This window comes from Papio anubis, chromosome 9 (assembly GCF_008728515.1).
Source record: "Papio anubis isolate 15944 chromosome 9, Panubis1.0, whole genome shotgun sequence".
Lineage (NCBI taxonomy): Eukaryota > Metazoa > Chordata > Mammalia > Primates > Cercopithecidae > Papio > Papio anubis.
Genome location: NC_044984.1, coordinates 47,892,880 through 47,906,884, shown reverse-complemented (window position 1 = coordinate 47,906,884; position 14,005 = coordinate 47,892,880). Strand labels below are relative to the sequence as shown.

The window sequence follows — 14,005 nt, the reverse complement described above, 5'->3', positions numbered from 1 at the left end:
ATATATTGCAAATTGCAGTATAGAATGGACATTATGAGCCAGGTGCGGTGGCTCACGTCTATAATCCCAGCACTTTGGGAGGCTGAGGCAGGTGGATCACAAGGTCAGGAGATGAAGACCACCCTGGCTAACACGGTGAAACCCCGTCTCTACTAAAAATACAAAAAATTAGCCAGGCGTGGTGGCAGGCGCCTGTAGTCCCAGCTACTCGGGAGGCTGAGGCAGGAGAATGGTGTGAACCTGGGAGGTGGATCTTGCAGTGAGCTGAGATCACACCACTGCACTCCAGCCTGGGTGACAGAGCGAGACTCCGTCTCAAAAAAAAAAAAAAAAAAAAAGGACATTATGAGCCCATTTTTGTTATTTAGAACAGTATATATTTATTGATATGTGGATGTTACCTCTGAGTAGCAGTAAGGGCCGCAATTAGAGTAGTGATGTTTCTCTTTTTATTATAGAAACTTTTTTGGTAATAGTTTTATTGATATATAATTCACATAACATATAATTCACCTAACATGTAATTCACCCACTTAAAGGGTACTGTTTAGTGGTTTAGCATATTTGCAGAGTTGTGCAAACATCATCACAATCAGTATTAGAACATTTATCTCCCCCAAAAGAAACCTCATACCCTTTAGCCATCGGTCTCTAACTCTCCCAGAACTCCCGGTTCTAGGCAACCAGTAACCTAGTTAGTGTCTCTATATTTGCCAGTTCTGAATTCTGGAATCATATTATACGTGCCTTTTGTGATGAGCTTTTTTTACATAGCATAATGTCTTCAAGGTTCATCCAAGCTGTAGCGTGTATCGGCACTTCCCTTCTTTTATGGCCAAATCATGTTCCATTAAATGGACATACCACATTTATTTATCCATTCATCAGTTGATGGACATTTGGGTTGTTTCCACTTTGGGACTCTTATGAATAATGCTGTTATGAACATTTGTGTGCAGATTTTTGTGTGAAAATATGTTTTCATTTATCTTGGTTATATACCTAGGAGTGAAACTGCTGGGTCATATGGTAACTCTGTATCTAACCTTTTGAGAAACTGCCAGACTGTTTTCCAAAGTGGCTGCACCAGTTTGCAATCCCACCAGCAGTGTATGAGGGTTCCAGTTGCTCTACATACTCACCAGCACTTGTCATATCTTTTTTTATTATACCATTTAGTGGGTGTGAAGTGGGATCTCATTGTGTTTTGATTTGATTTTCCCTGATGACTAATGATATTAAGCATCTTGTCATGTACTTATTGGCCATTTGTATATCTTCTTTGGAAAACTGTCTATTCAGATCCTTCACCCATTTTGTTTTTCACGGAACTTTTATTCCAGTAAGGAAGACTGATATTCATAAATATATGTAAAAAAATATGTATATATGTGCTATGAAGGTGAGATACATTGTGCTCTTTGAGCATAGAATACTGGAGAATTGACCTGATCAGGAGGTGAAGGAGTCAGGGAAGGCTTCCCTCAGAAGGGATGGTTGAGCTGAGACTGGAAGGGAGAAAGGAAATAAACTAGGTGGTACCCCTTTGGGTAGACAAGAAGATTCTGTGTGTGTGCAGAGGCCATGGGATATTTCTGGAATTGAAGATATGGGGCTGGAGCAGCTTCCCCCCTTTGCCTGGACTGTTTCCACCCCACCTATAGCCTTCCTCATCCATAGGTACTTGCTTGGGGCTGGTGCTGCCATCCACCCCCACTCTCCTAGTCATCAAGTGGGCATTTGGAAGTGTGTGGAACTGTTTTATTTTGCTTTGTGTTGTGACACTAGCCAGTGGGCATTACTGTGTTTATTGAGAGGGAAACAGGGATCCTAAACATTTTTGCAATGTACAGGGATAGCTCTATATGAACAAGAACTGACTCACCCAACATGCCAGAAGGGTCTCTGTTGAGAATCTGCTGCCAGTTCTACTTGTTTTTTGTGTGTGTAACATAAAATTTACCATCTTAACCATTTTTACATGTACAGTTCAGTAGTGTTAAATACATTCACATTGTTGTGCAACCAGTCTCCAGAACTCTTTTCATCTTGTTTTTTGTTTTGTTTTGTTTGAGACAGAGTATCACTGTGTCCCCCAGGCTAGAGGGCAGTGGCACAATCTCAGCTCACTGCAGCCTCTGCCTCCTGGGTTCAAGCGATTCTTGTGCCTCAGCCTCCTGAGTAGCTGGGATTACAGGCCCCCTGCCACCAAACCTGGCTAGTTTTTGTATTTTTAGTAGAGACGGGATTTTGCCATGTTGGCCAGACTGGTCTCGAACTCCTGGCCTCAAGTGATCTGCCCACCTTGGTCTCTCAAAGTGCTGGCATTACAGTCATGAACCACCGCACCCAGCAGAACTCTTCATTTTGTAAAACTGAAACTCCATACTCATCAAACAACAACTCATTACCCCCTCTTCCAGCCCCTGGCAGCCACCATTCTGTCTCCATGACTTTGACTACTCTAAGTACTTATATAAGTGGAATCATACGGTATTTGTCTTTTTCTTTTCTTTTCTTTTTTCTTGAGACAGAGTTTCACTTTTGTAGCTCAGGCTGGAATGCAGTGGCGCCAGCTTGGCTCACTGCAACCTCCGCCTCCTGGGTTCAAGCAATTCTCCTGCCTCAGCCTCCCAAGTAGCTGGGGTTACAGGTGCGCACCACCACATCCAGCTAATTTTTTGTATTTTTAGCAGAGACAGGGTTTCACCATGTTTGGGCCAGGCTGGTCTCGAACTCCCGACCTTGTGATCTGCCTGCCTCGGTCTCCCAAAGTGCTGAGATTACAGGCGTGAGCCACCATGCCTGGTGGTATTTGTCTTTTTCAATTGGCTTATTTCACTTAGCAGAATGTCCTCAAAGTTCATCCACGTTGTAGCATGTGAGAATTTTCTTCCTTTTTAAGGCTGAATAATATTTCATTGTACATATATGCCATATTTTGCTTATCCATTTATCTGTTTGAGTTGTTGTTTGGAATCTCTTCAAGACTGTGCTTTCAATATTTTGGGTGTGTACTCAGAAGTGGAATTGCTGGAGCATACGGTAATTCTATTGAATTGTTTTGAGGAACTGCCATACTGTTTTCTATAGTGGCTGAACCAGTTTACATTCCCGCAGTGCACAAGGGTTCTAATTTCTTCACATCCTTGTCAACGCTTGTTATTTTCTTCTTCTTTTTTTTTTTTTTGAGATGGAGTCTTGCTCTGTCGCCCAGGCTGGAGTGCAGTGGTGCGATCTCGGCTCACTGCAAGCTCTGCCTCCTGGGTTCACACCATTCTCCTGCCTCAGCCTCCCGAGTAGCTGGGACTACAGGCGCCTGCCACCAGGCCTGGCTAATTTTTTTTTGTATTTTTGGTGGAGACGGAGTGTTAGCCAGGATGGTCTTTATCTCCCGACCTTGTGATCCGCCTGCCTTGGCCTCCCAAAGTGCTGGAATTACAGGTGTGAGCCACCGCGCCCGGCCAATGCTTGTTATTTTCTGCTTTGTTTTGTTTTTTTGAGACAGGGTCTTGCTCTGTCACCCAGGCTGGAGTGCAGTGGTGCGATCGTGGTTCACTGCAGCCTCAACCTCCTGGGCTCAAGTGATTCTCCCACCTCAGCCTCCCAAGGAGCTGGGACCACAGGTGCACACTGCGACATGTGGCCAATTTTAAAAATTATTTTTGGTAGAGACACATCTCTACCAAAATTCCTTTTCGCTGTGTCACCCAGGCTGGTCTCAAACTCCTAGGCTCAAGCCATCCTCCCACCTCAGCCTCTTACAGTACTAGGATTACAGGCGTGAGCCACTGCATCCCGCCATTTTCTGTTACTTTGATAGTAGTTATCCTAAATGGGTATGAAGTGGTAACTCATTGTAGTTTTGATTTGCATTTCCCTAATGATTAGTGATGTTGAGCATCTTTTCATGTGCTTATTAGCCATTTATATATCTTTATTGAAAAAATGTCTAGTCAGATCCTTTGCCCATTAAAAAAATTACGTTGTCTTTTTGTTACTGAGTTCTTCATATATTCTAGATGTAAGTCCCTTATCAGATGTATGATATTCAGATATGTTCTTCCCACTCTCTAGGTTGATTTTTCACTTTTCTGAAACTTTTATTTTAGATTCAGTAAGGACATGTGCAGGTTTGTTCTAAGGGTATATTGTGTGATTCTGAGGTTTGAGGCACGATTGAACCCATCACCCAGGTAGTGAGCATAGTACCCAATAGGTATGTTTTCAACTTTTTCTCCCCTCTCTCCCGCTTCTTATAGTCCCCAGTGTCTTTTATTCCCATCTTTCTGTCCATGTGGACTCAGTATTTAGCTCCCACTTACGAGAACATGTGGTATTTGGTTTTCTGTTTCTGTGTTAACTCACTTAGGATACTGGCCTCCAGCTGCACCCACGTTGCTGCAACGGACATGATTTCATTCTTTTTTTATGGCTGCATAATACTTCATGGTTTGTATATGCCACATTTAAAAAAATCTAATCCACTGTTGGTGGGCACCTAGGTTGATTCCATGTCTTTGCTGTTGGACTTTTCACTTTTTTGATAGTGTCCTTTGAAGTACAAAAGTTTTAAATTTTGAAGTCCAATTATCTACTTTTTCTTTGGTTGCTTCTGCTTTTGGTGTTATATCTAACCTAACCCAAGCTCACAAAGATTTACTCCTATATTTTCTTCTAAGAGTTTTACAGTTTGAGCCCTGAGATTTAGGCCTATGATCCAATATGAGTTAATTTGAGGGTGTGATATGAGAAAGGCATTCAAACTGCATTGTTTGCATGTGGATAGCCAGTTGTTCCAGCACCATTTGTTGAAAAGACAATTCTTTCTTCAATAAATTGTCTTGGCATCCTTGTTGTAAATCAGTTGACTGTAAATGTGAGGATTTATTTCTGGGTTCTCAGTTCTGTTCCACTGATCTACATGTCTATGCTGTAGACTACATTGTCTTGATTCAGCTGTAGCTTTGTAGTATGTTTTGAAATCAGGAAGTGTGAGTCCTCCAACTTTGCTTTTTTTTCAAGATTGTTTTTGGCTAGTCTGGGTTTCATGAATTTCCATATGAATTTAAGATCAGCTTGTCCATTTCTGCAAAGAGGGCAACTGGGATTTTGATAAGAGTTGTGTTCATTCATCAACATGAAACATCTTTCCATTTATTTAGGTCTTTAATTTCTTTCCACAGTGTTTTGTAGTTTTCAGAGTATATGCTTTATACTTCTATTGTTAAATCGATTCTTAAGTATTTTATTCTTTTTGGTGTTTTTGTAAATGAAATTGTTTTCTTAATTTCATTTTTAGATTGTTCATTGCTAATGTGTATAGAGGTACAATTGATTTTTGTATATTCTGTCTTTTGGAAGAGTTTGTGATCTGTTACCAATTTGTGTTAAATGTTCGATGGAATTTATCAGCAAAGCCATCTGGACCTGGGCGTTTCTTTTCTTTTTAACTTAAAAAAAAATTGAGACAGGGTCTTGCTCTGTTGCTGAGACTGGAGTGCAGTGGCACGATCAGGGCTCACTGCAGCCTTGACCACCTGGGCTTAAGTGATCCTCCCACCTCAGCCTCCCAGGTAGCTGGGACTATAGGAGGGCACCACTATACACCTATTTTCTTTCTTTTTTTTTTTTTTTTGAGATGGAGTTTCGCTCTTGTTGCCCAGGCTGGAGTGCTGCAATCTCAGCTCACAGCAACCGCCACCTCCTGGGTTCAAGTGATTCTCCTGCCTCAGCCTCCCAAGTAGCTGGGATTACAGGCATGTGCCACCACGCCCAGCTAATTTTGTATTTTTAGTAGAGACGGGGTTTCTCCATGTTGGTCAGGCTGGTCTTGAACTCCGGACCTCAGGTGATCTGCCTGCCTTGGCCTCCCAAAGTGCTGGGATTACAGGCGTGAGCCACCACACCCAGACTTTTTTTTTTTTTTTTTTTTCTTTTGTAGAGGTGAGGTCTCACTAGGTTGCCCAGGCTGGTCTTGAACTCCTGGGCTCAAGCAATGCTCCTGCCTTGGCCTCCCAAAATGCTGGGATTATAGGCATGAGCTACCACATCAAGCTGTGGTAGTCTTAAAAATTACTAATTCAATTTCTGCATAAACTTTTGTACTATTCAAATTTATTTATTTATTTATTTGTTTGTTTGTTTGTTTGTTTAGAGACAGAGTCTCACTTTGTTACCCAGGCTGGAGTGCAATGGCACACTCTCGGCTCACTGCAACCTCTGCTGCCCGGGTTCAAGTGATTCTCCTGCCTCAGCCTCCTGAGTAGCTGGGATTACAGGCACCTGCCACTGCGCCTGGCTAATTTTTGTAGTTTTAGTAGAGATGTTGGCCAGGCTGGTCTTAAACTCCTGACCTCAAGATCCACCTGCCTCAGCCTCCCAAAGTGCTGGGATTACAGATGTGAACCACCGCGCCCAGCCTATTTATTTATTTTAAGACAGAATCGTGATCTTTTGCCCAAGCTGGAGTACAATGGCGCGATCTTGGCTCAGTGCAACCTCTGCCTCCCGGGTTCAAGCGATTCTCATGCCTCTGCCTCGGCTTCCACCTCCCAAAGTGCTGGGATTACAGGCCTGAGCTACTGTGCCTGGCCTGTTTGTTTATATTTTTTGAGACAGAGTTTCATTCTGTTGCCCAGGCTGGAGTGCAGTGGCACAATCATAGCTCACTGTAACCTCAAACTTCTGGGCTGAAGCAATCCTGCCATCTCAGCCTCCTGAGTAGCTGGGACTACAGGTATGCGCCACTACACTTGACTAATTAAAAAAAAAATTTTTTTTTAGAGGTGAGGTCTTGCTGTGTTGCCCAGGCTGGTCTTGAACTTCTGGCCTCAGGCTATCCTGCCTTGGCCTCCCAAAGTGTTGAGATTATAGGTGTGAGCCACTATGCCTTTTTCAGTAGCATTGGATCTGCCAGTAAAACATTCAAGTTTTTTGAGAGTATGAGCTTTGGAAATAAAAACCTAGGTTCAAAGTCCATCTCTGGAGCTTCTGCTTGGATTTTTGAATCTCAGTGTCCCTGACTGCACATTAAAAAGGACAGTAACACATTGTTGTGAGGTTGAAATGGGCCATTTTAGGCATGCAAAGAGCTTAGAGCTGGGCCCAGCACCAGGCTCTGAGTTGCTTTTGAGATGACTTTACATCTTTCTCCCTCTACATTTTGGCAACAGGGTGCTGTGCCGTTCCTGGTCAGTGCCACCTCTGGCACCACTGTGCTAGGGGCCTTTGACCCCCTGGAGGCAATTGCTGATGTGTGCCAGCGTCATGGGCTCTGGCTGCATGTGGATGTGAGTGGGACTTGGGCTTGGGGGTGCGGTGGGGTGGGCTGAGCCAAGGCCCAGGCCCACGTTGTTCCTCCTGCTCCACAGGCTGCCTGGGGTGGGAGCGTCCTGCTGTCACAGACACACAGGCATCTCCTGGATGGGATCCAGAGGTGCATACAGTCCCCTTCTTCCCAAATCCCACCCTTCAAACCATTGGTCCAGAGAATCATCATGGACTAGGGAGTTTAACATGGCTGGGGAAGGAGGCTGAGGGGAGGGGGACTGGAGAGGATTGATTGGAGCTGGGAGGTCAGACATGGCAATTCTTCCTGATGCCGGGGTGAGGGTGAGACCAAAGCACCTTTACTGGGGTCCTGGAAAAGGAGGAGGGGCTCTGGTTGGGCAGCTGGAGGAGGAGCCACTGACCTGCCTTTGCTCCACCCCATCCAGGGCTGACTCTGTGGCCTGGAATCCCCACAAGCTCCTCGCGGCAGGCCTGCAATGCTCTGCACTTCTTCTCCAGGATACCTCGGTGGGTCTGCCCCTGCCCCTGCACCAGCCCCACCTGTCTCTGGAGCTCTGCCTTCTCTATCCTACCTTAGATAAAGTTCAGGCCTTTCTCTATTCTCCTTACCATCCCTTCTGAAGCTGCATCTCTGCTACCACCCTATCCTGTATTAGGCTTCTTCACTCCCCCAGGGTCCTGTTTTCAAAGGGAAAAGTTTCCAGTTTGAAGTTGGAGTCAGAGGTATCCTGGAGTTTCTAGCTTGAAGTTGCCATCAGAGTTTAGGAAGAACCCTGGGTACTGAGAGGAAACCCAAAGAAGGTTGGAGCCAGCAGGCAGCCATCCCAGCAGTGCCGCCTGGTTCCAGGGAAAGAAAAGGGTGTCCTGAGCTAAGACCCCCACAGTGCAGCCCTGGAGGAAAGCCTCGGTGGAGAGGGTAGGGTCTGACAATCTCCTCACCCCCACACAGAACCTGCTCAAGCGCTGCCATGGGTCCCAGGCCAGCTACCTTTTCCAGCAGGACAAGTTCTACGATGTGGCTCTGGACACGGGAGACAAGGTAGTGCAGTGTGGCCGCCGTGTGGACTGTCTGAAGCTGTGGCTCATGTGGAAGGCACAGGGCGATCAAGGGCTGGAACGGCGCATCGACCAGGCCTTTGCCCTTGCCCGGTAGGCGGGTGGAGTGGGGGTGTGTGGGGGGTCGTCCCTGTTCCCCTCTCCTCGGTCACTGCCCCTCCCCCTTTCCTGCTCCCCGGGATTATTTTTCTCTCGGTCTCTCTGTGGCTCATTCTAAGTAGGCCTCTTTTGTCTCTGGATCTCTGCTTTTCCTCCCCACCTATGGTTTCTCACTGTTCACAGGTACCTGGTAGAGGAAATAAAGAAGCGGGAAGGGTTGGAGCTAGTCATGGAGGTAGGACCCCCTTCTCTTTTGTGGCACCTGCCCCCGCCCAGCTCTTTTGCAGCTCCCTAACCCCAACTAAAGCCCTAGTGGAGGAAAAAGGGCAGGGAGAGGGAAAACGGTCCCCCTTCCTCAGCATACACCTTCCTCTTTCTCATTCCTCTCAGCCTGAGTTCGTCAATGTGTGTTTCTGGTTCGTACCCCCCAGCCTGCGAGGGAAGCAGGACAGTCCAGATTACCACGAGAGGCTGTCCAAGGTAGGCGTGCTCTGCCGCTCTGCTTTCCCCTTAGGGACCTGATGCGCTTCTGCCCCCTGCTGGCTGGGAGTGGCATGGCAGGTCCCCTTGCTGGTCTCTTGCTCTGAGGCAGGGACGCTGTCTTTTGGGTAGGGGTAGGGTTGGGGATGGAGAGGAAGGTATGTTTCTGGTAAGTAAGAAGCAGCGAGGGGTGTTACAGGAGAAGTCAGAGAAGTTACCAGTGTGCAGTACACAGAGCCCTGTGCTGGCAATTGGGCTGGGAACTCAGGCCCAGGACAGATATGAGGCAGAAAGATCATGGAAGAGCTTTATCACCCGTGCTGGGGACAGAGCAACCCGGGAAGGCCAGTCTAGAAGTGCCACCTGGAGGCAAGGAGCTGTGTTATATCCTGGTCCCTAAAGATAGAGTAGTACTAGGTGCTGCAGATGATCCGAAAGGACAAATGTTCTTGCCCTGATGGAGTTGTTATTATAAAACAAGAGTTACTATTTGGAAGCAATGTGTTCAAGGCAATTTTGTAAATTACTTGCTAGACCACAGGGCACAGATTAATATTATCAAAAATATTACAGGAATTAAGAGAGGGGAGAAGAAGGTGTTGACTAAGCCTTAGATGACCAAGGCTTGAAGTTAGACTAAAGCAGTGTTAGGAATCAAGAGAAAGTCAAGATTTGGCAGAAAATGGCCCACATGACAGATTTCTTGGAGATGGGAGAAATGGGGAGAAAAGCAGAAGATAGAGAAGGCCAAGCAGGTTAGATATGACAGAAAAGGTAAACTGAGGCCAAGGTCAAGGTCTGACCAATGTATGCTACCCCTAGAAGGTGGCTGGGTGGGAGGGGAAAGCACCTCTGAAAGCCTGGCAGGACAAGAAGCCAGTCTACCTGTCAGCCGACCCCAGACTGCAACTGGAATCTCTCTCCACCTTCCCACAGGTGGCCCCCATGCTCAAGGAGCGCATGGTGAAGGAGGGCTCCATGATGATTGGCTACCAGCCCCACGGAACCCGGGGTAACTTCTTCCGTGTGGTTGTGGCCAACCCTGCGCTGACCTGTGCTGATATGGACTTCCTCCTCAACGAGCTGGAGCGACTAGGCCAGGACCTGTGAGCCTTCTCCTTGCTGCCAGCCTTGATACCACCCCTCACCCGCAGAGTCGCTGCATTTCCTCCCTGTGCTTTCAAGAACAGCCTTTGAGGCCGGGCACGGTGGCTCATGCCTGTAATCCCAGCATTTTGGGAGGCCGAGGCAGGTGGATCACTTGAGGTCAGGAGTTCGAGACCAGCCTGGCCAATAAGGTGAAACCCTGTCTCTACTAAATATACAAAAACTAGCCGAGCATGGTGGCATGCGCCTGTCATCCCAGCTACTCGGGAGGCTGAGGCAGAATTGCTTGAACCCAGGAGGCAGAGGTTGCAGTGAGCCGAGATCGCACCCCTGCACTCCAGGCTGGGCAACAGAACGAGACTCCGTCTCAAAAAAAAAAAAAAAAAAAAAGAACAGGCTTTCTAGGCCACAGTGATCTGCACAATGTTTATATGCTTTGACTTACTAACTCCTTCTCCTAACTAAATATTTGATTTTAGGAGAGTGTTTAAATAAATGATAGTATGTCTGTATGATGGAATGTCATTTTGCCATTAAAATTATGTTTACAAAGATAATTTTTATTGACATAAAAATAACTTTAATTTATGTTGAAAAAGCTGAATATAAGACTTTATATACAGTAATATTTGAGCTATGTTCAAAAATACATAGGAAAAGACTGATAAAATGAAATATGGCAAAATGTTAGTAGTTTTCCCTGGAATAGGGTAATAGGCAATTTTAAAACAGACTCCTTTAAAAAAACAAAATAAAAAAGCATAGACTCCTTTATATGTTTTGAGCTCCTTCCCTTTTATTATGTAATCAATATGCATTACTTTTGTAATGGGAAAATAATAAAGTTAAAATTTCAAGTGCATTCTTTTGGTATGTTTTTGAAATTTATGAACATTCAACCAGCCAAGCACGGTGGCTCACGTCTGTAATCCCAGCACTTTGGGAGGCCGAGGCATGAAACCCCGTCTCTACTAAAAATACAGAAATTAGCCAGGCATGCATGATGGCGGGTGCCTGTAATCCCAGCTACTTGGAAGGCTGAGGTGGGAGAATTGCTTGAATCCAGGAAATGGAGGTTACAGTGAGCTGAGATACGCCATTGCACCGTAGCCTGGGCGACAGAGCAAGACTGTCTCAAAAAACGAAGCACAACAAAACATTCAGTCAAATAATGGAGAACTTTATTTTTTTTTTTAAACAAGATATGGCCGGGTATGGTGGCTCAGGCCTATAATCCTAGCACTTTGTGAGGCTGAGGTGGGAGAATCGCTTGAGCCCGGGAGTTCAAGACCAGCCTGGGCAACATAGCAAGACCCATCTCTAAAAAAAAATTTTTTTTTTTTAATTAGCCAGACATGATGGTGTACACCTGTGGTCTCAGCTGTTTCAGAGGAGGTGGTAAAATTGCTTGGGCCCAGGAGGTTGAGGCTGCAGTGAGCTGTGATTGCATCAGCACTCCAGCCTGAGTAACAGCGTGAGAATTTATCTCAAAAAAGTGAAATAAAAAGATGGTAAGAGAGGAACAATTTTTTTTCCCCTGAAAACCTTTAATGGGAGAGAAAAAGCAGAATCACCCTATAATCAATTTTACTTTGGTGACATTGAAACAAAATGGACACGGATTGGATCTTGAGACCAGAGCCTTATGTAATTATCAATCTCGAAAAATCTTAACATGCACACAAAGATTTTTCTTCTGAAATTTAAACAATAGAAAAGTTAATGATAGGCCGGGCGCGGTGGCTCAAGCCTGTAATCCCAGCACTTTGGGAGGCCGAGACGGGCGGATCACGAGGTCAGGAGATCGAGACCATCCTGGCGAACACGGTGAAACCCCGTCTCTACTAAAAAAATACAAAAAACTAGCCGGGTGAGGTGGCAGGAGAATGTGCGTACCAGCTACTCGGGAGGCGGAGCTTGCAGTGAGCCGAGATCGTGCCACTGCACTCCAGCCTGGGCGACAGAGCGAGACTCCGTCTCAAAAAAAAAAAAAAGAAAAGTTAATGATAATGACAACTAACCAGCAACCAAACCACTGCATGTCCTGTGGTTTTCTTACTGTCTTACATAAAAACATCCATTTAACGTTTTTTTTGGGGCAGGGGACAGTGTCTTGCTCTGTCACCCAGGCTGGAGTGCAGTGGCGCAATCTCGGCTCACTGCAAGCTCCGCCTCCCAGGTTCACGCCATTCTCCTGCCTCAGCTCCCAAGTAGCTGGGACTACAGGTGCCTGCAGCCACGCCCGGCTAATTTTTTGTATTTTTAGTAGAGATGGGGTTTCACCGTGTTAGCCAGGATCTCCTGACCTTGTGATCCACCTGCCTCGGCCTCCCAAAGTGCTGGGATTACAGGCATGAGCCACCGAGCCCAGCCAACTTTTATTTTTTTGAGACGGAGTTTCACTCTTGTTGCCCAAGCTGGAGTACAATGGCATGATCTCTGCTCACTGCAACCTCCGCCTCCCGGGTTCAAGTGATTCTCTGGCCTCAGCCTACCGAGTAGCTGGGATTACAGGTGCATGCTACCATGCCCGGCTAATTTTTGTATTTTTAGTAGAAATGGGGTTTCACCATGTTGGCCAGGCTAGTCTCAAACTCATGACCTCAAGTGATCCATCCGCCTCGGCTTCCCAAAGTGCTGGGATTACAGGCGTGAGCCACCGTGCCCGGCCCATCCATTTAACATTTAAAATCCTAGCTGATACTGTTTCTCAATCACTTTTTGGGAAAGAGACGTTTAGCTACACAAGTTATTAAGGACAAGTGGCAAGTCTACCAGAACTTTTTGTTATTTCCAATTCCTAAAAATATCATTTATGGAAACAGTAATGTGGCCATGTAAAAGTCATCCAAAGTTATTTGAAGAGCAAATACAGACTGTACGAACCATAGCAAAAGAACATCCAAATCTCCGACGCAATTCTTTTGACCATTTGGAGAAAAAAAGCCTTTCATAAATTGCTAGTAATTCCCCTATAAAGTTGTTATTCTCATTATGAATGGTATTTTAATTTCCTCTAATAGTAGAATTTTTGACACCTTCAATGTAAACTCCAAACTCTACTCTTAAAGGATTCTGTGTATCTGCAAAATGTCTCAAATATAGAAAAAAAAAGCCTTATTTTCGACTCAAAGCAAAGCCAGAAAGCAAAAACAAAAATAAAATCTTCAAATTCCTTGAATCATCTCCATTTGAGAAATATTTTAAAGAGAAGACCAGAAGAACAGAACATAAAATCAGTTAATCACTTGTTTTTTTTTTTTTTTTCTTTCTTTCAACTTTATAAAACTGATGTTTCTTTTCTCCTTTCCCAAAATTCAGCCTCAGACTCTCTGGATTCAATAAAGTTACACTCTATATTTTAATTATTTATTTTTAAAGTTTCTGTCTCATCTAACTGGAATGTAAGCTCTGAGAGCAGAGAGCTTACATTTTGCTACCTCCCAAAATACTGCCTGGTGCTTACGAGGTAGTTACTTTGTTGAGTGAATGGTTCATGAGCTTCGGAAACTAGCTGGTTTGCTCTCAGTCATACAACTTTTTAAAAACTAAAATAAAATTGAGACAGGGTCTGGCTATGTTGCCCAGGCTGGTCTCAAACTCCTGGGCTCAAAGCAACCCTCCAGCCTCAACCTTCCAAGGGCCAGGATTCCCGGCAGAGCCACTGCACCCAACCGTTCACACAACTTGTAAGTGGTGGAGTCAGAAACTAAACTCAGACCATCTTGCTCTGGTTCTTAACTATGGATCTGACCGGCTTCTGTTGACAGGTGTATCTAATTCATAGGTGTGTCCGTTAGGACTGTACACCTTAATAGCCTTAGTAGCCTAACCTTAATAGCATAAATTATTAACCATGTGCTGTGGATCTACTGCTTGCAGGAAGGTTGAGGCCATTCCCAGGTTTAGTCACCCATCTTGCCCTTGGTCTGGGGAAATGATATTTCCCTCAAATAGGAAAATAAAGGCA

General features: G+C 45.2%; 1 protein-coding gene across 9 annotated transcripts in view; it reads left to right on the top strand.

Moving 5' to 3' along the window:
• Window positions 1–10,897, top strand: part of CSAD (cysteine sulfinic acid decarboxylase) — a 32,668-nt gene extending 21,771 nt beyond the window's left edge. For 8 of the 9 annotated variants that reach the window (XM_009180807.4, XM_009180809.4, XM_021922399.2 and 5 more), the window contains 7 exons: window positions 7,176–7,292; window positions 7,374–7,438; window positions 7,719–7,800; window positions 8,243–8,442; window positions 8,632–8,683; window positions 8,839–8,928; window positions 9,865–10,897. In XM_009180807.4, the coding sequence (XP_009179071.3) occupies window positions 7,176–7,292; window positions 7,374–7,438; window positions 7,719–7,800; window positions 8,243–8,442; window positions 8,632–8,683; window positions 8,839–8,928; window positions 9,865–10,038 (780 nt within the window). In that variant the 3' untranslated portion in view covers window positions 10,039–10,897. The remainder of the gene's footprint in view (window positions 1–7,175; window positions 7,293–7,373; window positions 7,439–7,718; window positions 7,801–8,242; window positions 8,443–8,631; window positions 8,684–8,838; window positions 8,929–9,864) is intronic. The other variant, XM_031650497.1, reaches the window with a different exon arrangement.
• Window positions 10,898–14,005: the final 3,108 nt, after the last annotated feature.